At 50.7% G+C, this 26,319-nt stretch overlaps 3 protein-coding genes across 3 annotated transcripts; 1 reads left to right on the top strand and 2 right to left on the bottom strand.

Moving 5' to 3' along the window:
- Positions 1–597: 597 nt before the first annotated feature.
- On the bottom strand, positions 598–8,902 carry vps52 (VPS52 subunit of GARP complex). The gene is made up of 20 exons (XM_066687189.1): positions 8,293–8,902; positions 7,963–8,050; positions 7,827–7,879; positions 6,974–7,049; positions 6,656–6,723; positions 6,374–6,549; positions 6,092–6,242; positions 5,900–6,000; positions 5,666–5,798; positions 5,351–5,407; positions 4,853–4,987; positions 4,610–4,765; positions 4,338–4,456; positions 4,121–4,244; positions 3,741–3,836; positions 3,330–3,437; positions 3,174–3,239; positions 2,927–3,038; positions 2,720–2,838; positions 598–914 (listed from the first exon to the last, which is right to left on the bottom strand). The coding sequence occupies exons 1-20, from the start codon at positions 8,599–8,601 to the stop codon at positions 768–770; spliced, it is 2,394 nt and encodes a 797-aa protein (XP_066543286.1). The 5' UTR covers positions 8,602–8,902; the 3' UTR covers positions 598–767.
- An 89-nt stretch (positions 8,903–8,991) lies between these two features.
- Positions 8,992–14,744, top strand: rps18 (ribosomal protein S18). The gene is made up of 6 exons (XM_066687190.1): positions 8,992–9,144; positions 9,922–10,020; positions 10,112–10,198; positions 10,415–10,516; positions 10,706–10,797; positions 14,611–14,744. The coding sequence occupies exons 1-6, from the start codon at positions 9,142–9,144 to the stop codon at positions 14,684–14,686; spliced, it is 459 nt and encodes a 152-aa protein (XP_066543287.1). The 5' UTR covers positions 8,992–9,141; the 3' UTR covers positions 14,687–14,744.
- A 925-nt stretch (positions 14,745–15,669) lies between these two features.
- LOC136711140 (E3 ubiquitin-protein ligase RING2-A) lies at positions 15,670–21,377 on the bottom strand. Its single transcript, XM_066687188.1, has 7 exons — positions 21,084–21,377; positions 20,299–20,387; positions 20,063–20,223; positions 19,662–19,877; positions 19,004–19,282; positions 16,536–16,803; positions 15,670–16,310 (listed from the first exon to the last, which is right to left on the bottom strand). The coding sequence occupies exons 2-7, from the start codon at positions 20,374–20,376 to the stop codon at positions 16,209–16,211; spliced, it is 1,104 nt and encodes a 367-aa protein (XP_066543285.1). The 5' UTR covers positions 20,377–20,387; positions 21,084–21,377; the 3' UTR covers positions 15,670–16,208.
- Between the last annotated feature and the right edge of the window lie 4,942 nt (positions 21,378–26,319).

Here is a 26,319-nt window from a genome sequence, read left to right as displayed (position 1 = left end):
TGGCCAGGATACAGAGCACTGTCCTCAGCAGCAGACAGAAGGTGTCACGCGTCTCCTCTGTCAGATATCCGTCTCGGAATGAAGCGCGTCGGTGTCCGCGCGGAGCGGTGCGTCACACAGCCAGGTGTGTCCGAGTGTGACATCATCATCACAGAAACGCATAAACAAACAAATTCCCACTTCACCTCGTATTCTACCTGCCTACTGTATTACTCAAACGGTTTATTATGAGACGTGTAACCACTCCCCAAGCAGGAGAGCAGAGCAGAGCCGGCAAAGCCACACAGAGCAGCTGTATTGAATGTTTCTTTATTATTTAGAGTTGATTTGTGCGTGTGTTTATTTTCCTGTACATGTACTTAACCAAGTATGGTTTCCTTCACACTACACTCATATTTTAGCATGTTTTTACCATAGTACACCACCATATATTACCATGGCACACCACATTATTTTGAATACATACCTTTTACACTGAACAAACATAAATGTGCAAGTTCACAGTTCATATCAGGACATTAGTCACTGAACTGGAGTGTCAGAGTGAGAGAGTGACACAGTGCAAGCCTGCGCTACATGAACACACACACACGGACAGAGGTGTCACATTTTATTGAGCATCAACAGCATCACCAGCACAGAGCAGTGTTTTGATTAAATTACACACACACAATCACTATCTCTCTCTCTCACACACACATCTATATTCTCTCTCTCACACACTCACTCAGCACAGGAATGTCTCTCTCTCCACCCCCGCACGTCTCTCAGAAGTTGGGCTTGTGTTTCTTCACCTCCACCATGAGGTGGTGCAGGTTGATGAGTTCGGAGCGCACCGCCAGGCCCCGGTAGGGTGGCTGGGACAGAACCTTGTGGAACCCATGGTAGTACTGGATCAGCTGCGTCAGAGCTCCCTGAGAGAGGTGTGTAGAAGTCAGTGTGTACAGTAAGTCTATATCAATCAGAGTCTCGGTATGCACAGTGAGTGCAGTATATAAAGAGTGTAAGGTATATACAGTGTGCGCAGTAAATACAGTGCACAGTATATACAGTGTTGCAGTAAATAGTGTGTGCTGTATATAAAGGGCGTAAGGTACATACAGTGTGCAGTAAATAGTATACAGTATAGACAGTGTGCAGTAAATACAGTGTGCAGTATATACAGTGTGTGCAGTAAATACAGTGTGCAGTATATACAGTATGCAGTAAATAGTGTGCAGTAAATAAAGGACTTACAGTAAATAGTGTGTGCAGTAAATAGTGTGCAGTATATAGTGTGCAGTAAATAAAGGACTTACAGTAAATACAGTGCGCAGTATATAGTGTGCAGTAAATAGTGTGCAGTAAATAAAGGACTTACAGTAAATAGGGTGTGCAGTAAATACAGTGTGCAGTATATACATAGTGACCAGATGTCCGCCTGTCAAGCACTTGTCTGCGTCTCACAACAGTTACACAATGTCCCGCATTATGAGTTTAAGCATAAGCATGATAGCGACGTTATACGGATGAACTTCATTCATATATATATTTATATATATATATCAGCATTATCAGATATATTTATCAGCATTAATTATGTAATTATTCTGAACGCTGTGCTTTGCATGTCTGTGTTGGTGTAAAAGTCTTATCAACCGTCTCATTACAATATGTAACACAATTTTTGGTCCTGAGTAGTAAGTGTTATTTCCTAATTGTTTATGCCTCAAAAATATAGAAAATAGCTATTATTCCCCACAAACTTTGCTTTTGTGACCAGGACAGTAAATACAGTCTAATCGTAAATCTGGAAAAACTACTCACTTCTAAATCTTTTTTAGTAATTTTTGTATTACTTTAGTATAAATACATGTTAATCTGGATTCATATGTTGTCTTTGTCTGACTTTATGTGAAGAAAAGACGCAAATTCACCCGTTTTGCTAATTGGAAATAGTTAAATTTCAAAATATCTCTGTCTTGGTCACAAAAGCAAAGTTTGTGGCGAATAATAGGCATTTTCTATATTTCTGAGACATAAGCAATTAGGAAATAACACTTACTACCCAGGAACAAAAAAAAGTGTTACACGGTGTAATAGTCCGTTCTACTCTGATACCGTTTAACTCCAGGAAATTATATTATATATAATGATGTATAAAATAATTAATAAGAAAATCAATACATGAAAAATAATATCCACACACCAGGAATGAAACCCAGAACGCGTTCCTTACCCGCTACACCAACTGAGCTGTTTTGAAACCTGTTTGAAGTCGCCTAAAGCCACCGCAGCCAACTGCCCTGATGAGCTGTAGTTGGAGTTTTAGTCTCAGGTTCGTCCCTCCAGAAATCCGCGATTCCACGATCGCAGAATTTGCCTTCTTACACAAGTTACAAATGATTACGTATGATGGGAGTGAATTATCACAGGGGAGAATTGTCATGGGACTGGCCGAACAGTGCGGCCGCAGGCGGGCCGGCGGGAATCGTGCGTCATAGTGAGCTGCTAATTATACCCATCTAGCGCGGAGCTACGTGGCCCTCCAAGATTCATCCCAGTGAGAATCTCCCTGCACCATCTGTTCTGAGCACAACATGCATTTCAAAGTGTGTGTGTTGGGCTGAAACGGCCGGGTTGATCACAGTCTCACACTCCACAGTCCCACATTGGAGGTCTCAGTGCCCTTCAATCGGACTCATCCAGTTTGGTCACTCTGTGTATATACAGTGCATACCTGGATGATGCCGGTGCCGTTCTTGAAGTTGGTGAAGGAGCGCATGACGTCCTGACTGAGGGACTCCACAGCCTGTTTCCACGAGCTGGAGAACCCCCTGACCAGCTGGGTCACCCGCACTGAGGGACAACATCAACACAGCAGTCCATTAACACTGACTGGACACTACAGCACACTAAACTCACTCTCTCTCTCTCTCTCTCTCACCCTCGTCGTTCTTCAGCCGGTCCAGCTGTCCTCTCTCGATCAGTGCTTCGCTCTCCTTCACAAACGCAATCATTCCGCCGAAGGGAGGTGAGAGGATCTCCTCGATGAACTCCTGATGGGGGGGTGGAATTATTCTCAGGGTAAAGAACATTTCCTTTAGGTGAGTTTTGTTGCACTGCACCCCCCCGGGCAGGAAATCCCTCCCTCTAATCACCAGCCCATCTCCACATCTCCCTCCCTCTCTCACCTGTGTGCGGGCGTGCAGCAGCTGCTGGAACCCCTCCACCTCCTTACTGTCGTCTGCAGCCCTCTCCTGCAGGAACAGAGGTGAGCACAGGGTGAGCACTGTCTCAAGGTGAGTACAGTCTCAGGGTGAGCACAGAGTGAGTACAGGGTCTCTCACCATCAACACACTGAGCATCATGTCATAGTTGTTAATGAGGAAGATGAGCTGGTCCTTGCGAGAGGGGAACTCTGCTGCCATCTTCAGGACAAAGTTCTCCACTTCAACCTGGAGAGCACAGCACAGAGTGAGCATAGAGTGAGCACAGCACACAGCACAGCATATAGTGAGCACAGCACACAGCACAGAGTGAGCACAGCAAGAGCACAGCACAGAGTGAGCATAGAGTGAGCACAGCACACAGCACAGAGTGAGCACAGCAAGAGCACAGCACAGAGTGAGCATAGAGTGAGCACAGCACACAGCACAGAGTGAGCACAGCAAGAGCACAGCACAGAGTGAGCATAGAGTGAGCACAGCACACAGCACAGAGTGAGCGCATCACTCTGGGTCAGTTGTGTAGCGGTGTACCTGCAGCTGCCCCAGCAGGGTGTGAGTCCTTTCACTGGGGAAGGTCTGGTTGATGCTGACGATGGCGGAGGAGAATTCTGCATAACGGCGCGTGATCTGCATTAAAAGTAACAACAACAACAACAACAACAGCACTACTGAGATTAGTGGTCAGTGTCTAGCAGGCCCAGTCTCTGGGGGTCACTGTGGTCAGTGTCTGTGGGTCAGTGTGTGGTCAGTGTGTGGTCATTACTCACATAGCGTGGCCGAGTGTCCAGCAGGCCCAGTCTTTGTGGTCAGTGGGGGGTCAGTGTGCAGTCTGTACTCACATAGCGTGGCCGAGTGTCCAGCAGGCCCAGTCTTTGTGGTCAGTGGGGGGTCAGTGTGCAGTCTGTACTCACATAGTGTGGCCGAGTGTCCAGCAGGCCCAGTCTCTGGGGGTCTGTGTTGCGGATGCTCTGAATGTTCATCTCCAGGATCAACTCGAATCGCGGCCACAGCAGCTCCAGTACCGCCTCCCAATACCTGCCCAGTACACACACAAACACACCAGTATAAATACACACAAACATACCAGTATAAACACACACACACACACACTCACACAGATGGACGCACCTGTCCAGCGCGGGGACGCTCCTCTTGCCCGTGATGGCCCTGAAGCGCAGGATGATGTGGATGCACAGGAACACGGCGATGCTGTCATAGCAACCGCACACGTAGCCCGATATCTGCTTCTGTGAGAGAGAGAGGGGGGGGGGGGGGAGTCATGTGATTACCCGCCTGTGTGCCCCTACAGCTCCCACCCCTGCGCCCTGCTCCCCCATCACGCACACCACTACACCCATGCATGATCCACAAAAACAATCCCCATCCCCACACAGGCTGACCAGGAACATGCTGAGCGTCTTCCCCATGATGGAGTTGAAGAGGTCGAGGGCGGGACTTCCTGTGACCATGAAGAAGTCGCACAGGAAGAGGAACTCGCGGCAGCCATTGTCCAGCAGAGCCCAGTGTTGGCTGCGGAACAGCGTCTCGTAGGGGTACTGAGAGAGAGAGAGATTATTAATGACGACGATGATGATGATGATGACGTTTGATGGTTGTTTCAGTTGGGAGGCGCAGTGCCGTACCCGGGCCTCGCTGCGCTGCGCGGTGTGCGGCACCAGGATGGGCCCCTCCAGCTCGCTGGGGCTCAGCACGGCCCCCCGCTGGCCCACGGTGAAGATGGTGTTCCTGCTCTTCAGAGACGGCTTGGAGAAGAAACCTGAGCCGCAGTCAAGGGCAGCACGGCCACATCGCTACACAACCACTCCACAACACAGCCACAGCACTACACAACAACTCCTCAACACAGCCTCACTGCTACACAGCAACTCCACAACACAGTCACACCGCCACGCAACAACTCCACAGCACAGCCATATTGCTACACAGCCACACCAGTACACAACAACTCCACAACACAGTCACACCGCCATGCAACACCTACACAGTGCAGCCACACCACAACCACACAACACAGCAACTCCACAACACAGCCACACCACCACACTGCTACACACCAACTCTACAATACAGCCACACCGTTACACAACAACACAACACAGCCACACAACTGGAAGGATATCCTTCTTGGCCGTGTCCTCCACGCCCATCAGATCATCCTTGTCAGCCACCTCCTCGTACTGAGAGAGAAAGAGAGAGGGGAAGAGGGATGGAGACAGTGGGGACAGAAGAGGAGAGAGAGGGATGGGTAGAGGGGACAGAAGAACAGAAGAAGAGAGAGGGGATGGAGGGAGACAGAGGAGAGAGAAGAGGAGGGAGAGGGATGGAGGGAGACAGAGGGGACAGAGAGAAGGATCATCATTGCTGCGGTCTCACTGTGGCGCTGCGGTCAGGACGGCTGTACGGATCCCTGTGAGCGCAGAGCACCCCCGCCTCACCTGCACCTTCATCAGTCTGCCGCTGTAGGACTTGAAGTAGCTGTAGTAGATTTTACTCATCGTGTCGACGTACTCGTCCCTCACCTCCTTCGCCACCTGCCTCTCATTGGCCAGCAGGAACTGATAGAAAAACCTGCAGGCAGAGAGAGAGAGAGAGGCTTTCAGTTAGTCATTGCATCAGTGTACCAGCACGGCATTGTGGGTACCTGTATCTGAGCAGTGCATTATGAGTACCTGTATTTGAGCAGTGTATTCTGGGGGATCTGGTAGTTAGTCATGGGCTTCCTGAAGGAGTAGATCTTCTGCAGGATGAACTCTCTGATCTTAGACACCGCCTGCACCGGAGGCAGGAGAAAAACACTCATTCAGTACAGTACCAGGGTGCTGTGTGTGACCGTGCAGGCCAGGGTGTCAGTGTGTCGGTACCTTGGTCCTCAGCCGGCTCAGCGTGTCCTGGGTGTCCGTGCAGGCCAGGGTGTCAGTGAAGCTCTGCTCCTTGGCGTAGTTGATCTTGTTGTTGAGCTCGTGCAACTGCTCCACAAACTGCTGCTCCGTCACTGCGCTGTCCAGGATCACACTGCAACACCACAACACCACAATTACACTACTGCTCCGTCTCTGTGCTGTCCAGGATCACACTGCAACACCACAACAACACAATTATACAGTAACAGCACAGCACTACTGCAATGCCCTCCCTCCACTGACCTGATCATGGTGTTGGGCACCAGCAGCTCGTCCACCAGCTGGCTCAGTTCGCTTCGCACGGACTGGCGGTTGCGCAGACGCACATTCATGGCCACCGACTGCTCCTGCAGACTCTGGATCTCACTGCTGATGGACGACAGGTCGCACTGGAAGCCGCTGAGCATGCCCTCCATGCGCTGAGGCAGAGGGGGAGGGGGAGAGAGAGGGAGGGGGTTAAAAACACACATTGACTGGACACTACGGCACACACACGCACTCCCACTCTCTCTCTCTCCGTCTCACCTCCAGGATGGAGTCGCAGGCCGTGATCTGGTTGTGCAGGGAGGCGATGTTCTGACTCTCCTTGATGTCTGGGCAGCGAGGGGTTAAGGGCGACAGACACACCCTAACTGGACACGGTATTACAGTGCAGAGCAGTACAGAGCACTGTGACACAGTGTACAGAACTGTATTTACTGTGGTATAGTGCAGTAAACTATGGTATAGTGTACTGTAGTGTTGCTGCTGGAGGTCTGCTCTCGCTGTATTGTATAGCTTATGTATTACTATCTTCATAACAACAATAATAATAATAACAATAATAGCGCCGTTGTTGGATACAGTCCCGGATGGAGGCCTGCTCGATCTGCTGCAGCTCTGACTCCACCTGCTTAGAGTACTGTCTGAGATCAACACCCTGAGAGAGAGAGAGATTAAGTCAGTGTGTTAATGATTCAGTGTGTCAGTCAGTCAGTCACTCACTCACTCATTCAGTGTGTCAGTCAGTCAGTGTGTTCATAATTCAGCTTGTCAGTCACTCACTCACTCATTCAGTGTGTCAGTCAGTCAGTGTGTTAATAATTCAGCTTGTCAGTCACTCACTCACTCACTCATTCAGTGTGTCAGTCAGTCAGTGTGTTCATAATTCAGCTTGTCAGTCACTCACTCACTCAGTGTGTTAATGATTCAGTGTGTCAGTCAGTCACTCACTCAGTGTGTCCGTCAGTGTTAATGATTCAGTGTGTCAGTCAGTCAGTCAGTGTGTTAATGATTCAGTGTGTCAGTCAGTCAGTCAGTCAGTGTGTTAATGATTCAGTGTGTCAGTCAGTCAGTCAGTGTGTTAATGATTCAGTGTGTCAGTCAGTCAGTCAGTGTGTTAATGATTCAGTGTGTCAGTCAGTCAGTCAGTGTGTTAATGATTCAGTGTGTCAGTCAGTCAGTGTGTTAATGATTCAGTGTGTCAGTCAGTCAGTCAGTGTGTTAATGATTCAGTGTGTCAGTGTATACAGTTTCTCTCTCGCTCCCGCACCACTGCCTCAATTATAAATCTTTGTTGGTGTAAATCACTGTGGCCAAACCATTGACAGGCGTGTCCGTGCTCAGGAACAGAGCAAGTGAAAAGCAACACATGCAGTAGTTCCTCTGTGCAGCGCTGAACACACACTGACACACATGTGCACACACTGCCTCTCACCGTCCTCAGGGCCTCCTTCACCAGCTCGTCCTCAAGATTCGCCTGGATATGGACTGCAAAACACACAACAGCACTGTTACACACTCAACAACGGCACGGTCACCCACAACACACGGACAGACAGAGAGGAACTCACTGTCAACCTCATCCAGGATGAACTGGTCAGAGGTCAGGTCCAGGTCACCCAGACTGAGAGAGGCCACCGCGGCCAGGTCGTCCTTCATCTGGGGGGAGAGAGATGTGTGACTGGCAGTGTTGTGGCAGCAGTATTACTGACACTAGAGCAGTGCTGACAGGAGGCTCAGACAGACGCACAGCTCAGCCCTACTGTTACACTGTGACTGTGTTATTATTTTGCTCTGTTGTTGTTGGCAGAAGGGGCAGCACACGTCATCAGTGACGCGACACTGTCAGCGCTCTGCTTTAATGGTCGTCACTGTGATCCGGATTATTATCGTTACGGTACCTCGTCCTGCAGCGGCTCCATCAGTGCGACCGCAGTGTTGATGTCGGAAAGCCCAGCCGCCGCCATCACTGCATTACCGTGGGCCGACTTCCGCCTGCGCCTCGGCCCGGGACTAGTTCCGGTCTGGCCCGGAAGTGCGCAACACGCTGCGGGTCCGGGCTCCAGCGGCTGCAGCTTCACCGGTCGGGCTCTACAAACACACGCATCTGTAGCATCTAGTGTCCAAATAACTGCTGTCAAACCACAGAGCACTAGTACTGTTGCAAGTAGTAAGAGTTTCTGAAAATATGTTTTAATGTATTGTTTCATAAATTATCATGCATAACTTGTTTATATGGGTTAGGGGGGAAATAGCCCTTTAATTTAAATTTTAAAGAGGGTGTGCTGAGCCGAAACTCCGCTGGAGTGGTGAAGAGCTACAGTACAAAGCAGTGCTCGCCATGACACATGCCTGAGATACAGCGAAGGAAACACGAGCATCAGCCGCAGGCCGGCAGGTGTTCAGTGTTAGAGGGCGATGGCGGTTGATTTGCTCCCGTGTCGACGGACGTTGATATCTCACGCTGTGTCTGTGTCCCTCTGTCCTGAATCAGACCGAATCAAAACCTGCCGTTTAGAGCAGGTGCAACAAACAAACGACAGTAAACGACAGATCAATACTTGCGCATTTATCACTTTGTCTACATTTTCGCACGTAATGAAAACGAACACGTCACAGACACCAGTGCTGCACACGTCGTGTCGGACTGGTTTCAGTGTCGGACCCGCTTCCGGTCTCGGCGCGGCGCGGCTGATATACTCTCGCGAGAGGCCCGTCTCTTCCTCTTTGCCTCCAGACGCGCAGCCAAGATGGTGAGCTCCTAGCGGGACAGGGACGGGACCAGCGGGGAAATCCACTCGCATCCTCGCCACACAGGCTCCCACGACTCGCACAGGACCCGCCGCCGCCCCTACAGCACCTCCGCCCGGCCTGAGAAGCCATTATGTCGGTGGTTGGGCAAAAGATGACTTTACACAGTCGAGTCGGAGCGCAGAGCCGTGTGCAGGCGGCGGCGGGTCGTGCAGGCGTCCCCCGGGCCCGGATTTAAAGCCCCGGACAATATTCGCGCTCCGGGCCGTGACTCTGGGTCCGGCGGGGTGAACGCGGCTCGCCGGGGGGCTCTGGTCCCACAGCCGGGGCGAGGCGCGGGGAGTCGGCAGTTCGCCAGTCGGTTACCCGGGTGTGGGGGGCAGTTGAGGGTTTGATACCCACAGTGCGGGACGTGCTTTCTGTCTTCCTCTCCTGTGCCCCGTGTGCTCATGATTTACCCCCCTCCAGCGTGGGGCAGCTCATCTGTCTGCACCCACTGAGCATTGGAGTAACACCCGCTCCTCGCAGGGCATTGTGGGTCTACATTTGCGTTAACTCACTTTGTGCAGCATTGGAGTAACAGCACTGTGCATCATCGTGTTGGAGTAGTGCGGGTGTATGTTCGGGGACATCTGTGTCCTGTCCTCAGGCCTCTCAGGGCTGTAGATGGCATCTTCTCACTGTCCTGCTCCAGCTTTTAAGTGTGATGGTGGTGGGGCTGCCAGGCTCTGAACCAACTCTGTTAACTCCTCTTCCTCTCCTCCTCCTCCTTTCCGCAGTCTCTCGTAATCCCAGAGAAGTTCCAGCACATCCTGCGAGTGCTGAACACCAACATCGATGGGCGCCGCAAGATCGCCTTCGCCATCACTGCCATCAAGGTGAGCGGGGCATCATGGGAAGAGTCTGTCTGTGGGATGGTGCGTTTCTCCAGGGGGTGCGTGTGTGACTCTGGTGTGCCTTGTGTTGCAGGGTGTGGGTCGGCGCTACGCCCACGTCGTCCTGAGGAAGGCCGACATCGACCTGAGCAAGAGGGCCGGGGAGCTGACGGAGGACGAGGTGAGCGGGCCCGGGCTGTTGTGTGTAGTGGGCATTGACAGTGCAGATGCCCTGTTAGTGTCTGTCCTGTGTGAGTGTGGCGTGTTGTCAAATCCAGGCCGTGTGTAGCGGCTGATGTTGCGGACGCCTGGGCGCTGTGCTCCCACTGGGACCGTGAACGCTCTGACCCCACGGTGTGTGTAGTGTGTCGTGTGTGACGCTGCTGCTGTTGTGCAGGTGGAGAGAGTGGTGACCATCATGCAGAACCCCCGGCAATACAAGATCCCTGACTGGTTCCTCAACAGACAGAAAGATGTCAAGGACGGCAAATACAGCCAGGTGAGTGTGAGAGTGTCGGTGTACGTGTGTGTGTGTGAGAGAGTTTGCGTATGTCAGAGTGTGATGGTGGAGTGTGTGAGTGAGGGTGTGTGTGCGTGAGGGTGTGGCGGTGGAGACGCGCTGCTGCACACAGTGGTGCGGTTGTGCCGGCGGAGCGCTGATGTAATCGTTGCTGTGGTCATGCGACAGGTTCTTGCCAACGGTCTGGACAACAAGCTGAGAGAGGATCTGGAGCGGCTGAAGAAGATCCGGGCCCACCGCGGCCTGAGGCACTTCTGGGGGTGAGAGCAGGACACTGTCGCACACTGCTGTAGAGATACTGTACATAGGTCACACGGTGCTGTAGGGACATTACTGCACACACTGACACGTGCTGTAGACATTACTGCACACACTGACGCACACGGTGCTGTAGAGACATTACTGCACACGGTGCTGTAGAGACATTACTGCACACGGTGCTGTAGAGACATTACTGCACACGGTGCTGTAGAGACATTACTGCACACGGTGCTGTAGAGACATTACTGCACACGGTGCTGTAGAGACATTACTGCACACACTGACGCACACGGTGCTGTAGACATTACTGCACACGGTGCTGTAGAGACATTACTGCACACACTGACGCACACGGTGCTGTAGAGACATTACTGCACACACTGACGCACACGGTGCTGTAGAGACATTACTGCACACACTGACGCACACGGTGCTGTAGAGACATTACTGCACACACTGACGCACACGGTGCTGTAGAGACATTACTGCACACACTGACGCACACGGTGCTGTAGAGACATTACTGCACACACTGACGCACGGTGCTGTAGAGACATTACTGCACACTGACGCACGATGCTGTAGACATTACTGCACACTGACACAGTGCTGTAGACATTACTGCACACACTGACACACGGGGCTGTAGACATTACTGCACACACTGACACGTGCTGTAGACATTACTGCACACACTGACGCACACGGTGCTGTAGAGACATTACTGCACACGGTGCTGTAGAGACATTACTGCACACACTGACGCACACGGTGCTGTAGAGATACTGTACATAGGTCACACGGTGCTGTAGAGACATTACTGCACACACTGACACGTGCTGTAGACATTACTGCACACACTGACGCACACGGTGCTGTAGAGACATTACTGCACACGGTGCTGTAGAGACATTACTGCACACACTGACGCACACGGTGCTGTAGACATTACTGCACACGGTGCTGTAGAGACATTACTGCACACACTGACGCACACGGTGCTGTAGAGACATTACTGCACACACTGACGCACACGGTGCTGTAGAGACATTACTGCACACACTGACGCACACGGTGCTGTAGAGACATTACTGCACACACTGACGCACACGGTGCTGTAGAGACATTACTGCACACTGACGCACGGTGCTGTAGAGACATTACTGCACACTGACGCACGGTGCTGTAGACATTACTGCACACTGACACAGTGCTGTAGACATTACTGCACACTGACACAGTGCTGTAGACATTACTGCACACACTGACGCACACGGTGCTGTAGAGACATTACTGCACACACTGACGCACACGGTGCTGTAGAGATACTGTACATGGGTCACACGGTGCTGTAGAGACATTACTGCACACACTGACACACACGGTGCTGTAGACATTACTGCACACGGTGCTGTAGAGACATTACTGCACACACTGACGCACACGGTGCTGTAGAGACATTACTGCACACACTGACGCACACAGTGCTGTAGAGACATTACTGCACACACTGACGCACACGGTGCTGTAGAGACATTACTGCACACTGATGCACGGTGCTGTAGACATTACTGCACACTGACACAGTGCTGTAGACATTACTGCACACACTGACACACGGGGCTGTAGACATTACTGCACACACTGACACACGGGGCTGTAGACATTACTGCACACACTGACACGTGCTGTAGACATTACTGCACACACTGACGCACACGGTGCTGTAGAGACATTACTGCACACGGTGCTGTGGAGACATTACTGCACACACTGACGCACACGGTGCTGTAGAGATACTGTACATAGGTCACACGGTGCTGTAGAGACATTACTGCACACACTGACACACACGGTGCTGTAGACATTACTGCACACGGTGCTGTAGAGACATTACTGCACACACTGACGCACACGGTGCTGTAGAGACATTACTGCACACACTGACGCACACGGTGCTGTAGAGACATTACTGCACACACTGACGCACACGGTGCTGTAGAGACATTACTGCACACACTGACGCACACGGTGCTGTAGAGACATTACTGCACACTGACACAGTGCTGTAGAGACATTACTGCACACTGACACAGTGCTGTAGACATTACTGCACACTGACACAGTGCTGTAGACATTACTGCACACACTGACACACGGGGCTGTAGACATTACTGCACACACTGACACGTGCTGTAGACATTACTGCACACACTGACGCACACGGTGCTGTAGAGACATTACTGCACACGGTGCTGTAGAGACATTACTGCACACGGTGCTGTAGAGACATTACTGCACACGGTGCTGTAGAGACATTACTGCACACACTGACGCACACGGTGCTGTAGACATTACTGCACACGGTGCTGTAGAGACATTACTGCACACACTGACGCACACGGTGCTGTAGACACATTACTGCACACGGTGCTGTAGAGACATTACTGCACACACTGACGCACACGGTGCTGTAGAGACATTACTGCACACACTGACACGTGCTGTAGACATTACTGCACACTGACACAGTGCTGTAGACATTACTGCACACACTGACACACGGGGCTGTAGACATTACTGCACACACTGACGCACACGGTGCTGTAGAGACATTACTGCACACACTGACGCACACGGTGCTGTAGAGACATTACTGCACACACTGACGCACACGGTGCTGTAGAGACATTACTGCACACTGACACAGTGCTGTAGACATTACTGCACACTGACACAGTGCTGTAGACATTACTGCACACACTGACACACGGGGCTGTAGACATTACTGCACACACTGACACGTGCTGTAGACATTACTGCACACACTGACGCACACGGTGCTGTAGAGACATTACTGCACACACTGACGCACACGGTGCTGTAGAGACATTACTGCACACGGTGCTGTAGAGACATTACTGCACACGGTGCTGTAGAGACATTACTGCACACACTGACACACACGGTGCTGTAGAGACATTACTGCACACACTGACACACACGGTGCTGTAGAGACATTACTGCACACACTGACGCACACGGTGCTGTAGACATTACTGCACACACTGACGCACACGGTGCTGTAGACACATTACTGCACACACTGACACACACGGTGCTGTAGACACATTGCTGCACACACTGACACGTGTTGTAGACATTACTGCACACACTGACGCACACGGTGCTGTAGAGACATTACTGCACACACTGACACGTGCTGTAGACATTACTGCACACTGACACAGTGCTGTAGACATTACTGCACACACTGACACACGGGGCTGTAGACATTACTGCACACACTGACACACACGGTGCTGTAGAGACCCTGTCAGATCTGTGTCAAACACATTTTCTGCATTTCCAATTACTTGAGATACTTTCCTAAAATCCTATTTAAAAGCGTATATCTTGTATCCTGTTTCACAATTACTAGTTGAATGTATTTGAAGTTGGTGTGTCTTCAGCAAATACTTCAGATCTGTATTTCCACGAGTATTTGATCTGTGTTTTCAAACCTGTGCATTTCAATGTGTGCGCTGTTTGAACATACGATATCATCTGTACATCACAACACACTACGCACAACAGCATTACCAGCACATCGACTGTTGTGAAGACGAGTGAAGATGCACACCTTCAGACAGTCGGTCAAACAGGGTAGTAATTACACACAAATGTCCAGGTGTTTGACCCAGGCCTGCCCTGCGTGCCTCCACACTCGTATAAATACGGTCCTGCGAGGAGACTGCACTGCTCACTCACTCCCTCTCTCTCTCTCTCTCTCTCTCTCGCTCTCTCCGCAGCCTGCGTGTGCGCGGCCAGCACACCAAGACCACGGGCAGACGGGGGCGCACCGTGGGGGTGTCCAAGAAGAAGTAAACTCTCTTCATCCCTCCCTCTCTTCCCTCGTTCCCACAATAAACAGTTCACAAACTGACCAGCTGCAGTGTCTATTCTGTGTAGGGTGTGTGGCCGCTGCGAGCGTGTCGGTCTCTGGGGTGTGTGGCCGCTGCGAGCGTGTCGGTCTCTGGGGTGTGTGGCCGCTGCGAGCGTGTCGGTCTCTGGGGTGTGTGGCCGCTGCGAGCGTGTCGGTCTCTGGGGTGTGTGGCCGCTGCGAGCGTGTCGGTCTCTGGGGTGTGTGGCCGCTGCGAGCGTGTCGGTCTCTGGGGTGTGTGGCCGCTGCGAGCGTGTCGGTCTCTGGGGTGTGTGGCCGCTGCGAGCGTGTCGGTCTCTGGGGTGTGTGGCCGCTGCGAGCGTGTCGGTCTCTGGGGTGTGTGGCCGCTGCGAGCGTGTCGGTCTCTGGGGTGTGTGGCCGCTGCGAGCGTGTCGGTCTCTGGGGTGTGTGGCCGCTGTGAGGGTGAGGTGACGGGTGCTGTGCAGCCCAGTGCTACTGGACCAGGCCTGGTTTCCATGGCTCACACGATCACTTGCCTGACCCGGTTTAAAGAGCGTCTACATGCTCCACTGATCTACATACGTGACCAAGCAAAACTCGTAGAATCTGTGCCAAGAGCATTGAAGCTGTTCTGGGGCTCATGGAGCCCAACACCTTACTGAGACACTTTGGTTGGTTTTGTTGGTTTTTCCTTTAATTTGTCACCTGTCTGTATATGCAGTGTGGGGTCAGAGACACAAACCAGCCACAAGTCAACTGACCCGACTACAGGGCCTGTCATGGCTCGGCCCACTGGCACACAGAGCCCAGTTACACACGCACTGACACACACACTGACGCACTGAGCCCAGTTACACACACACACACTGACGCACTGAGCCCAGTTATACACACACACACACTGACACACAGAGCCCAGTTACACACACACACTGACACACGCAGTAGTGAAGAGCACAGGCCAGGGTTTCTGTACAAGTTTAGAAAAGCTTTATTGTGCGGCGCTGCTGTGCACAGGCCCGGCCCACAGCGGGTCGGCAGCACAGGCCTCATCAACAGTAATGCTGGGGTCGGTCTGGCTGTAGCTACAGCCCCGGACAGAGAGATTCAACTGCAAACAAAACATGAAATTATAATATTCCAGAACTGGGATTTTTTAATTATTATTTTTTTACATTTCTCTCCACCTCTCCCTCTCCCCTGTTCCCTGCATCTCCTCTCTCCAGTCCTCCATATCCCTCAATCCTTCCTCACCTCTGTTCTCTTCTCTCGTTCTCCCCACCTCTCCTACCAAACCGTCCTATTCCACACTCCCTCCCTCCCTCTCGTCCCTGTCTCTCCGTCCTTATGACAAGTCCCCTCCCGTCTGTTTTGATCTACAGTCCCCTGCACCCTCTCCCTCTCTCCTTTAACACCCCCCTCTTCTATCTGTCACAAAAGAAACGTACAAAATGAAATCCTGGGGACTATTTACATGAACCGAGACTGAAGGAGGGACAGAGGGGGTCACTGCGGCTCTCTGGTGGGGGCGTAGTACAGCTCCAGGGGTTTGCTGAGCTTCCAGTACTTCTCATTAACCAGCTCCAGAGTGAGGGAGCCATTCAGAGTCTGAGAGAGAGAGAGGGGGGGGGGGTTAATACTGACGCACTGCACTACAGTCCATTCACAGACAGACTGAAAGACAGAGACAGAGAGACAGCCAGAGAGAGAGAGAGAGAGAAAGAGACAGAGAGACAGACAGAGAGACAGAGACGGAGAGACACAGACAGAGAGAGAGAAAGAGACAGAGAGACCGAGACCCCCGGTGCTCCGATGCCCTCCCTCGTCACTCACGGTGAAAGCTCCCCCCGGTGTGGTGATGTAGATGGTGTACTGCTTCTCACTGACGTCCTGCAGGCTGACCGCGCCCCCCTCGGGCCCCGCCGGCCCCCCGGCCCCCGCCGCAGTCCCCGGAGCTCCACCGCCCCCCCCCTCGGGGCCGGCCGGCCTGTCGGGCGCTCTGTCCGCGCCGCGTTCTGTCTGCCGCTCCTCCAGGGCGATGCGCAGCGCCAGGTACTTGGACAGGTGGTCCACCGTGGCGTTGGCCGTGGTCTTCACATACCTGCGAGAGACGGGGGCGGGGCGGGGCGGGACATTACACTACTGCACCGCGCAGGCCAGGCCAGAGAGCAGCACAGTGCTACACAGCAGTGCGTTATACCACACTACACAGCACAGTGTTACACAGCATTATACCACACTACACAGTGCGATATACAGTGTGTTATACCACACTACACAGTGTGTTATACCACACTACACAGCAGTGTTACACAGCATTATACCACACTACACAGTGCGATATACAGTGTGTTATACCACACTACACAGTGTGTTATACCACACTACACAGCAGTGTTACACAGCATTATACCACACTACACAGTGCGATATACAGTGTGTTATACCACACTACACAGTGTGTTATACCACACTACACAGCATAGTGTTACACAGCATTATACCACACTACACAGTGCGATATACAGTGTGTTATACCACACTACACAGTGCGATATACAGTGTTATACCACACTACACAGTGCGATATACAGTGTGTTATACCACACAACACAGTGCGATATACAGTGTTATACCACACTACACAGTGTGTTATACATTAGTGCATTATACCGCACTACACAGCACAGTGTTACACAGCAGTGCGTTAAACCACACTAGGGCTGTCCCGAAGGGTGAGTTTTTGTCTTGGAAGGTTCGGAACACATTACTGAAGGATCGTAGCTTCGTTGGTGCCAATTTGCATAATTTCTTGATGACGTCACATTCGCTACTAGTGTATTGACTTGAATGAAAATCCTATTTTTCCTTTTTTTATTTCCAGGTAATCCATATCAACAAAATAAAACGTCCCCTTGTTATCTCGAACAGTGATCATTTTTTATTCATTTTGTGTGGTGACGTGTGCATGTCAACTTTAACTTGTATTTTATGCAATAGACAGTGTCAGAAACAGCCGAGACCCTTCATGCATGTACCCCGGTGTTCAGTAACACAGCTCTACTGAAAGCAGTAAACACTAAACACGCCGGAACACAGACACCTTCACACTGGGATTAATAAAGAGTCCCTTCCACAGTTCAGTGCGTCAACATTATCACTTGCAACGCACTGGCAGAGTGTGTGGAGCTGCACACGGGCTCATCTCCAGCTGCTTACACTTCTATATAATTGACCCATCAATCCTAATAAGTAACGCAGAATAATTTAAAGTTAGTTGCTGAAATGATGCCGCAGATTGCTCGTTCCCGTGGGATACATGTTCAGTTGCTTTCTGGCGTCTTCTGTGCATTCAGCACAACAGTCCAAACCGCAGATGTTTGTCGAGACATTAGTTTTGTTTTACGTTATTCCACAACACTGTGCTGTAAAGACGGCGCATAAAGAAACTACAGCACAATAACGCAGTGCTCTTTCAGAAGAAGAACAAATAGGCTGTATAGCAGTGATCGGATATTTTCTAAATACATGGTTTACGTGTGATCTGGTCCAATGGCTGCTGACACGACTTTTATTGCCGGTTTTGAGCTTTGTTATATCCACAGCGTGTACTGAAGGAATGGACAGTACACAGGTCTGGTGTTTGAACTGAGACGGGCCGTGTGGGGGCGTGGGTTAGGATTGCAGCGCTTGCTACAATACTTTCCAAGCAGTCGACCCAGCTCATCACTGCGGTGTGTGAGTGCAGGGTACACGGGTCTCAGGGATGGCACACTCGCTCTGACTCGCTCTTCATCCTCCTTCACCTGTTATCCCCTCTCTCTACGCTCCTCCTCACCACATTAACCCTTCATCGGGTGCGGCGGCACTACAGTATTCAAACACTGTCAATTTCTACAAGAGAAAAAAATCGATGTGATCGTCACGTGACAAACTTTCGAAGACAGCCCTATAACACACTACACAGCACAGTGCGTTATAGTTACATTACTGCAGTGGGTGTTACCCAGTCCTCGAGGGCCCCAGTCCAACAGGTTTAATAGGTCACCTTTAATCATCCTTTCCTCAACACATGGAACAAGTTAACTGTGCTCACTCGGGCCGGGGTTTCTGAAAAAGACAATTAACTTCTCTTTTCAGGCCTCAGTGACCAGAGATCCTTTAATTAAACAAGTTAATTGCTTAATTGATCAATAACTTCCATGAGTTCCCAGTCTGTGGAAATGAGCGATTCTGGGTGACTTCGTGGACAGGGGCTCTCCAGGCCCGGCCCGGGCAGCACAGTGCACGTGGATCGGTACCTGGTCTGGCTGTACTGCTCCCGGTCCACCAGCAGGGGGTGCGGCCGGAACACCAGCTCGATCTCGGAGCCGGCGCCGTCGTGGGGGGGCGGGCTGGCCCGGTCCGAGTCCTCCGAGCCCCGCGAGCGCTTGTGCCGGCTGGGCCCGGGCTCGGGGGGGATGCCGGCGCTGGGGGGGGACGAGCCGCGGGACACGTGGGAGCGGGAGTCGCAGTTGTCCTCCGCGCCGCTGAACGTGGTGTTGTCGCTCTCCTGCTGCGGCTTACGCACGCGCTGCGCCCTGGGGGGCAGAGTGTTACAGCATGTCAGTGTGTGTGAGAGCGTTACACAGCGCAGTGCGTCAGTGTGATGCTGTGTCAGAGTGTGTTACACAGCGCAGTGCGTCAGTGTGACGCTGTGTCAGAGTGTGTTACACAGCGCAGTGCGTCAGTGTGACGCTGTGTCAGAGTGTGTTACACAGCGCAGTGCGTCAGTGTGACGCTGTGTCAGAGTGTGTTACACAGCGCAGTGCGTCAGTGTGACGCTGTGTCAGAGGGTGTTACACAGCGCAGTGCGTCAGTGTGATGCTGTGTCAGAGTGTGTTACACAGCGCAGTGCGTCAGTGTGACGCTGTGTCAGAGGGTGTTACACAGCGCATTGTGTCGCAGTGTGTGCGGTACCTGTGCATGGCCTGCATCTTCAGCCCCTCCTCGATGCTAGAGCTCAGCGCCTGCTGGTTGTGCATGCGGCTCAGCCGGGCCAGAACCCGGTCCTGATGAGCCTCGTACTCGTCCCGGCTGGGGTAGATCTTGGAGATCAGCGCGTCGAAGTTCGGGTCGGGCCGCAGGGAGCGCTTTGACACCAGCTTCTTACGGCACGTCGGACATTCCTTATTACTGAGAGAGGCAGAGGGTTAATACACACTCGTTATTACTGAGAGAGACAGAGGGTTAATACACACTCCTTATTACTGAGGGAGGGAGGGAGGGAGAGAGAGAGAGAGGAGTTAATACACACTCATTATTACTGAGAGAGGGAGAGACAGCGGGGTTAGACTTGTTATGGCGGTGCGAGTATTTACCCCGAGCGCAGCGCTGTGACAATGCAGTCGGAGCAGAAGCGGTGCAGGCACTCTTTGGTGGTCATGGTGTTCTTCAGCATGTCCAGGCAGATGGGACACATGAGCTCGCTGTGCAGGCTGCGTGGGGACACCGCGATCTCCGTGCCGTCCATGATCGCCTCCTGCACCGAGACACAGTGTCAGAGTGTGTGTGCGAGTGTGAGTGCGTCTGCGTGAGTGTGAGTGCGTCAGTGTACCTGAGGAGTTCTGTGCAGCTCGTACAGACTCAGCTCCCAGGTCTTGTTGGGGTTCTGAGCGTTGGCCGGGGCAGCCATGGTGATGTACCCTGCAGACACAGACACAGAGACAGTCACACACGCACACACACACACACACACACAGAGACAGACACAAATATATATATGTTAATTTAAAGTAATTCAAGCCACAATGGCAATAATACCGTGAGATGATTAAGAATTCACTTTCAAACCTGAGCTTTTTATAAATACATTCATAACACCACACGAACAAGCAACAATACTAGAAACAGGTCTGGACACTGTCAGACAGACACAGACAGCCCCACAGTGGACAGTGTCCACAGACTCACTACAGCCCCACAGTGGACAGTGTCCACAGACTCACTACAGCCCCACAGTGGACAGTGTCCAGAGACTCACTACAGCCCCACAGTGGACAGTGTCCACAGACTCACTACAGCCCCACAGTGGACAGTGTCCAAAGACTCACTACAGCCCCACAGTGGACAGTTTCCACAGACTCACTACAGCCCCACAGTGGACAGTGTCCACAGACTCACTACAGCCCCACAGTGGACAGTGTCCAGAGACTCACTACAGCCCCACAGTGGACAGTGTCCAGAGACTCACTACAGAAACAACACACTGCACTTCAAACGTCACTTCAAATCCGGGCGGCTCGACTGAATCACAATATTGATCAATGATGAAGCAGCGTCGGTGTGCGCGGAGCGGCCAGGCCCACAGTACCGGTATGAGGACCACAGGTACAGACTTACGGTCACTCAGCGCTGCTGCTGCTGCTGTTGTTACAGTTTATTCCAGTTTGCGCCGCCGTGTCGCAGTCTGTCTCCTCCACACTTCCGCGTCTCTCCGCACCGCTGTCCCTCCGTCTGTCTCTCTCTCTTTCTTCCTGGCGTTGTTTTTTCCAGGGAATTTCAAACGTGTGCTTTTTAAAAAACAAAACTAAAAAAACTAAACAAAAAATAATATAAACAAAGTCTGGCGTCAGCGCCTCTCGCTGGCGGCCATTTTTCCGCCGGACGTGCCCAGCGCGTCACTTCCTGTATGAGCAGCGCGGGCGGCGCTCACAGCGCGGTCTGGCGGCGGGGAGAGAAATGCGCGGGACAGATCTGCAGTGTCCTACCACTGTGTCCATTTCATCATCGTGGACTACTAATGCCTGTGTTAATGTGTCCCCGCTAAGACCCTGCTGGACTGGACTGTGTCTCTCAGGACCAGAGACCCTGCTGGACTGGACTGTGTCTCTCAGGACCAGAGACCCTGCTGGACTGGACTGTGTCTCTCAGGACCAGAGACCCTGCTGGACTGGACTGTGTCTCTCAGGACCAGAGACCCTGCTGGACTGGACTGTGTCTCTCAGGACCAGGGCTGAGACTCTGCTGGACTGGAATGTGCTGTCTCTCCAGGATAATAATAATAATAATAATAATAATAATAATAATCATAATAATCATAATAATCATAATCAAATAATCATAATCATAATAATAATAGTAATAAAAACAGAAGAGACCTATTCATACTTTATGTATCAGGGCTAAATTCAGAAGGGCAGAAACATAGACCTTTAGCTGAGACGTGTGGAGATTAAAAAACAGGACTCCCATCGTTTGTTTATTTATTTATTTATTCATTCACCCATTTATTTTGTGTGGTGGTGTGTGTGTGTCCACGAGGAACACAGTTTATCTTTCTGTGTGTGCATCAGTGTGTCTGGGTGTGTGTTTCAATGGGTGACTGTGAGGTTTTCAGTTTGTGTGTGAATCGGGGTGTGTGTGTGTATATAAGTATGTGTATGTGTCATTGTGTCTATGTGTGTGTCAGTGTGTCATTGTGTGTCCCTGTGTGTGTTACTGTGTGTAAGTGTGTCCCTGTGTGTGTCCGTGTGTCAGGGTTAATCTGCAGTATATTCACTGGCTGTATTAAGTGTGGTCAGTGAGCCTGTTGTGTAGCAAACCAGTTCATTAGCATTTTAATGCACATTCTCTCTCTCCCTGCCTCTCTCTCTCTCTCTCTCTCTCTCTCTCTCTCTCTCTAAGGCTTAGTGCAGTCAGCCAGTGTGTATGTGTATTAACCCTTTCACTGTCTCCTTATCCCTCTCCTCCCTTCCCTCACCACCCCACATCTCCCTCTTACTCTGTCTCTCTCTCTCTGTAGTGTTCAGTCAGTGTTAATGTGCTGTAGTGTCCAGTCAGTCAGTGTTAATGTGCTGTAGTGTCCAGTCAGTCAGTCAGTGTTAATGTGCTGTAGTGTCCAGTCAGTCAGTGTTAATGTGCTGTAGTGTCCAGTCAGTCAGTCAGTGTTAATGTGCTGTAGTGTCCAGTCAGTCAGTGTTAATGTGCTGTAGTGTCCAGTCAGTCAGTCAGTGTTAATGTGCTGTAGTGTCCAGTCAGTCAGTGTTAATGTACTGTAGTGTCCAGTCAGTCAGTGTTAATGTGCTGTAGTGTCCAGTCAGTCAGTGTTAATGTGCTGTAGTGTCCAGTCAGTCAGTCAGTGTTAATGTGCTGTAGTGTCCAGTCAGTCAGTCAGTGTTAATGTGCTGTAGTGTCCAGTCAGTCAGTGTTAATGTACTGTAGTGTCCAGTCAGTCAGTGTTAATGTGCTGTAGTGTCCAGTCAGTCAGTGTTAATGTGCTGTAGTGTCCAGTCAGTCAGTCAGTGTTAATGTGCTGTAGTGTCCAGTCAGTCAGTGTTAATGTACTGTAGTGTCCAGTCAGTCAGTCAGTGTTAATGTGCTGTAGTGTCCAGTCAGTCAGTGTTAATGTGCTGTAGTGTCCAGTCAGTCAGTCAGTGTTAATGTGCTGTAGTGTCCAGTCAGTCAGTGTTAATGTACTGTAGTGTCCAGTCAGTCAGTGTTAATGTACTGTAGTGTCCAGTCAGTCAGTGTTAATGTGCTGTAGTGTCCAGTCAGTCAGTCAGTGTTAATGTGCTGTAGTGTCCAGTCAGTCAGTCAGTGTTAATGTACTGTAGTGTCCAGTCAGTCAGTGTTAATGTGCTGTAGTGTCCAGTCAGTCAGTGTTAATGTGCTGTAGTGTCCAGTCAGTCAGTCAGTGTTAATGTGCTGTAGTGTCCAGTCAGTCAGTCAGTGTTAATGTACTGTAGTGTCCAGTCAGTCAGTGTTAATGTACTGTAGTGTCCAGTCAGTCAGTGTTAATGTGCTGTAGTGTCCAGTCAGTCAGTCAGTGTTAATGTGCTGTAGTGTCCAGTCAGTCAGTGTTAATGTGCTGTAGTGTCCAGTCAGTCAGTCAGTGTTAATGTACTGTAGTGTCCAGTCAGTCAGTGTTAATGTACTGTAGTGTCCAGTCAGTCAGTGTTAATGTGCTGTAGTGTCCAGTCAGTCAGTGTTAATGTGCTGTAGTGTCCAGTCAGTCAGTGTTAATGTGCTGTAGTGTCCAGTCAGTCAGTGTTAATGTCCTGTAGTGTCCAGTCAGTCAGTGTTAATGTGCTGTAGTGTCCAGTCAGTCAGTCAGTGTTAATGTGCTGTAGTGTCCAGTCAGTCAGTCAGTGTTAATGTACTGTAGTGTCCAGTCAGTCAGTCAGTCAGTGTTAATGTGCTGTAGTGTCCAGTCAGTCAGTGTTAATGTGCTGTAGTGTCCAGTCAGTCAGTCAGTGTTAATGTGCTGTAGTGTCCAGTCAGTCAGTGTTAATGTACTGTAGTGTCCAGTCAGTCAGTGTTAATGTGCTGTAGTGTCCAGTCAGTCAGTGTTAATGTACTGTAGTGTCCAGTCAGTCAGTGTTAATGTGCTGTAGTGTCCAGTCAGTCAGTCAGTGTTAATGTGCTGTAGTGTCCAGTCAGTCAGTCAGTGTTAATGTACTGTAGTGTCCAGTCAGTCAGTGTTAATGTACTGTAGTGTCCAGTCAGTCAGTGTTAATGTGCTGTAGTGTCCAGTCAGTCAGTGTTAATGTGCTGTAGTGTCCAGTCAGTCAGTCAGTGTTAATGTGCTGTAGTGTCCAGTCAGTCAGTCAGTGTTAATGTACTGTAGTGTCCAGTCAGTCAGTGTTAATGTACTGTAGTGTCCAGTCAGTCAGTGTTAATGTGCTGTAGTGTCCAGTCAGTCAGTCAGTGTTAATGTGCTGTAGTGTCCAGTCAGTCAGTGTTAATGTGCTGTAGTGTCCAGTCAGTCAGTCAGTGTTAATGTACTGTAGTGTCCAGTCAGTCAGTGTTAATGTACTGTAGTGTCCAGTCAGTCAGTGTTAATGTGCTGTAGTGTCCAGTCAGTCAGTGTTAATGTGCTGTAGTGTCCAGTCAGTCAGTGTTAATGTGCTGTAGTGTCCAGTCAGTCAGTCAGTGTTAATGTACTGTAGTGTCCAGTCAGTCAGTGTTAATGTACTGTAGTGTCCAGTCAGTCAGTGTTAATGTGCTGTAGTGTCCAGTCAGTCAGTGTTAATGTGCTGTAGTGTCCAGTCAGTCAGTGTTAATGTGCTGTAGTGTCCAGTCAGTCAGTCAGTGTTAATGTGCTGTAGTGTCCAGTCAGTCAGTGTTAATGTCCTGTAGTGTCCAGTCAGTCAGTGTTAATGTGCTGTAGTGTCCAGTCAGTCAGTCAGTGTTAATGTGCTGTAGTGTCCAGTCAGTCAGTCAGTGTTAATGTACTGTAGTGTCCAGTCAGTCAGTCAGTCAGTGTTAATGTGCTGTAGTGTCCAGTCAGTCAGTCAGTGTTAATGTACTGTAGTGTCCAGTCAGTCAGTCAGTCAGTGTTAATGTACTGTAGTGTCCAGTCAGTCAGTCAGTGTTAATGTGCTGTAGTGTCCAGTCAGTCAGTGTTAATGTGCTGTAGTGTCCAGTCAGTCAGTCAGTGTTAATGTACTGTAGTGTCCAGTCAGTCAGTGTTAATGTCCTGTAGTGTCCAGTCAGTCAGTGTTAATGTGCTGTAGTGTCCAGTCAGTCAGTCAGTGTTAATGTACTGTAGTGTCCAGTCAGTCAGTGTTAATGTCGTGTAGTGTCCAGTCAGTCTGTGTTAATGTGCTCTAGTGTCCAGTCAGTCAGAATCTGAAGTCTACATTTTTCTTTCTATCTGTCTGTCTCTCTCGAGGAGTTTGGGTGTCAAGAGCGTGATGCCCAACAACAACTCCTGGATTCAGAATCTCAGAGACAAGAATTGCGTTTGGACAATCAGCCCCAGACAGCCTAGTCTGAGAGAAAGAGGACAGGGGGACAGTCATTCAGTCAGTCAGTGTGTCAGTCAGTCATTCAGTCAGAGAGAAGGACTGGGACAGTGGGATAGGGGGATAGGGGGAGGGGGTGAGACAGGTGCATGAGGGAGAGGGAGAGACAGGGGAAGACAGAAACAGTGAGATTCAAACTACGGAAAGAAAGACAGAAAGAAAGGCATGAAATGACTACACAAAACAAAATAAGGAAAGGAATACCAGACAGAACACTCAGTCCCTCCTGCGCACCGGTGAACCCCCGCCCTAGTACGGCTACTTCTCTGTTACTACCCGGCTACTACTGCCATTACTAATAATAACGATAATAATAATACACTGTTATTGTACAGTAATAGTAGTTAAACTCATCATTATCATTACCCGCTTCCAGCCTGTCGGTGTGAGTGACGTGTCATTGACGGGGCGCTCCGGAGTCCCAGCGTCCTGGACAGCAGTCTGACTGACGCACACTACCAACATGGCACGGACAAGTCTCTCTCCGCCTCCCGTCCTCCCTCTGTGTCTGCTCCACTTCTCCCTGGATATTTATCCCTCCTGTCTCTTCTCTGCCATTTCTCCCTTTCCTCTCCCTCCCTCTCTCTAAACCTCTCTTTTTCTCCCCATCTCTCTCCTAAACTTTCTCTCTCCTTCTCCCTCTCCTAAACTCTCCCTCTCTCTCCTTCTCCCTCTCCTAAACTCTACCTCTCTCTCTCCTTCTCCCTCTCCTATACTCTCACTCTCTCTCTTTCCCTCCCTTTCTGTCTTTCTCTTTCATTTCATGCTGCAGTGCTGTTTCCTAAGAGACTGAGCCTCAATAGAGACTATCTGCTGGGGGACAATAGAGA

Source organism: Amia ocellicauda, chromosome 15 (assembly GCF_036373705.1).
Source record: "Amia ocellicauda isolate fAmiCal2 chromosome 15, fAmiCal2.hap1, whole genome shotgun sequence".
In the NCBI taxonomy this organism is placed as follows: Eukaryota; Metazoa; Chordata; class Actinopteri; order Amiiformes; family Amiidae; genus Amia; species Amia ocellicauda.
This window is presented reverse-complemented; position numbering and strand designations above follow the sequence as displayed.

Bases quoted from the DNA above. Each gene is read 5' to 3' on its own strand.
- vps52 (XM_066687189.1), bottom strand. From the start codon at position 8,601: ATGAAACAATACATTAAAACATATTTTCAGAAACTCTTACTACTTGCA. The intron at 7,050-7,826 runs GTGAGAGGCAGT...TCTCTCTCTCAG, and splicing joins TGAAGGAGGCCCTGAGGACG to GGTGTTGATCTCAGACAGTA. The intron at 6,243-6,373 runs GTCAGTGGAGGG...GTGGTGTTGCAG, and splicing joins GTGCCCAACACCATGATCAG to TGTGATCCTGGACAGCGCAG.
- rps18 (XM_066687190.1), top strand. The intron at 10,021-10,111 runs GTGAGCGGGGCA...CTTGTGTTGCAG, and splicing joins TCGCCATCACTGCCATCAAG to GGTGTGGGTCGGCGCTACGC. The intron at 10,199-10,414 runs GTGAGCGGGCCC...GCTGTTGTGCAG, and splicing joins GGGAGCTGACGGAGGACGAG to GTGGAGAGAGTGGTGACCAT.
- LOC136711140 (XM_066687188.1), bottom strand. From the start codon at position 20,376: ATGGCTGCCCCGGCCAACGCTCAGAACCCCAACAAGACCTGGGAGCTG. The intron at 20,224-20,298 runs GTACACTGACGC...GTCTCGGTGCAG, and splicing joins AGCTGCACAGAACTCCTCAG to GAGGCGATCATGGACGGCAC. The intron at 19,878-20,062 runs GTAAATACTCGC...TGCCTCTCTCAG, and splicing joins GTCACAGCGCTGCGCTCGGG to TAATAAGGAATGTCCGACGT.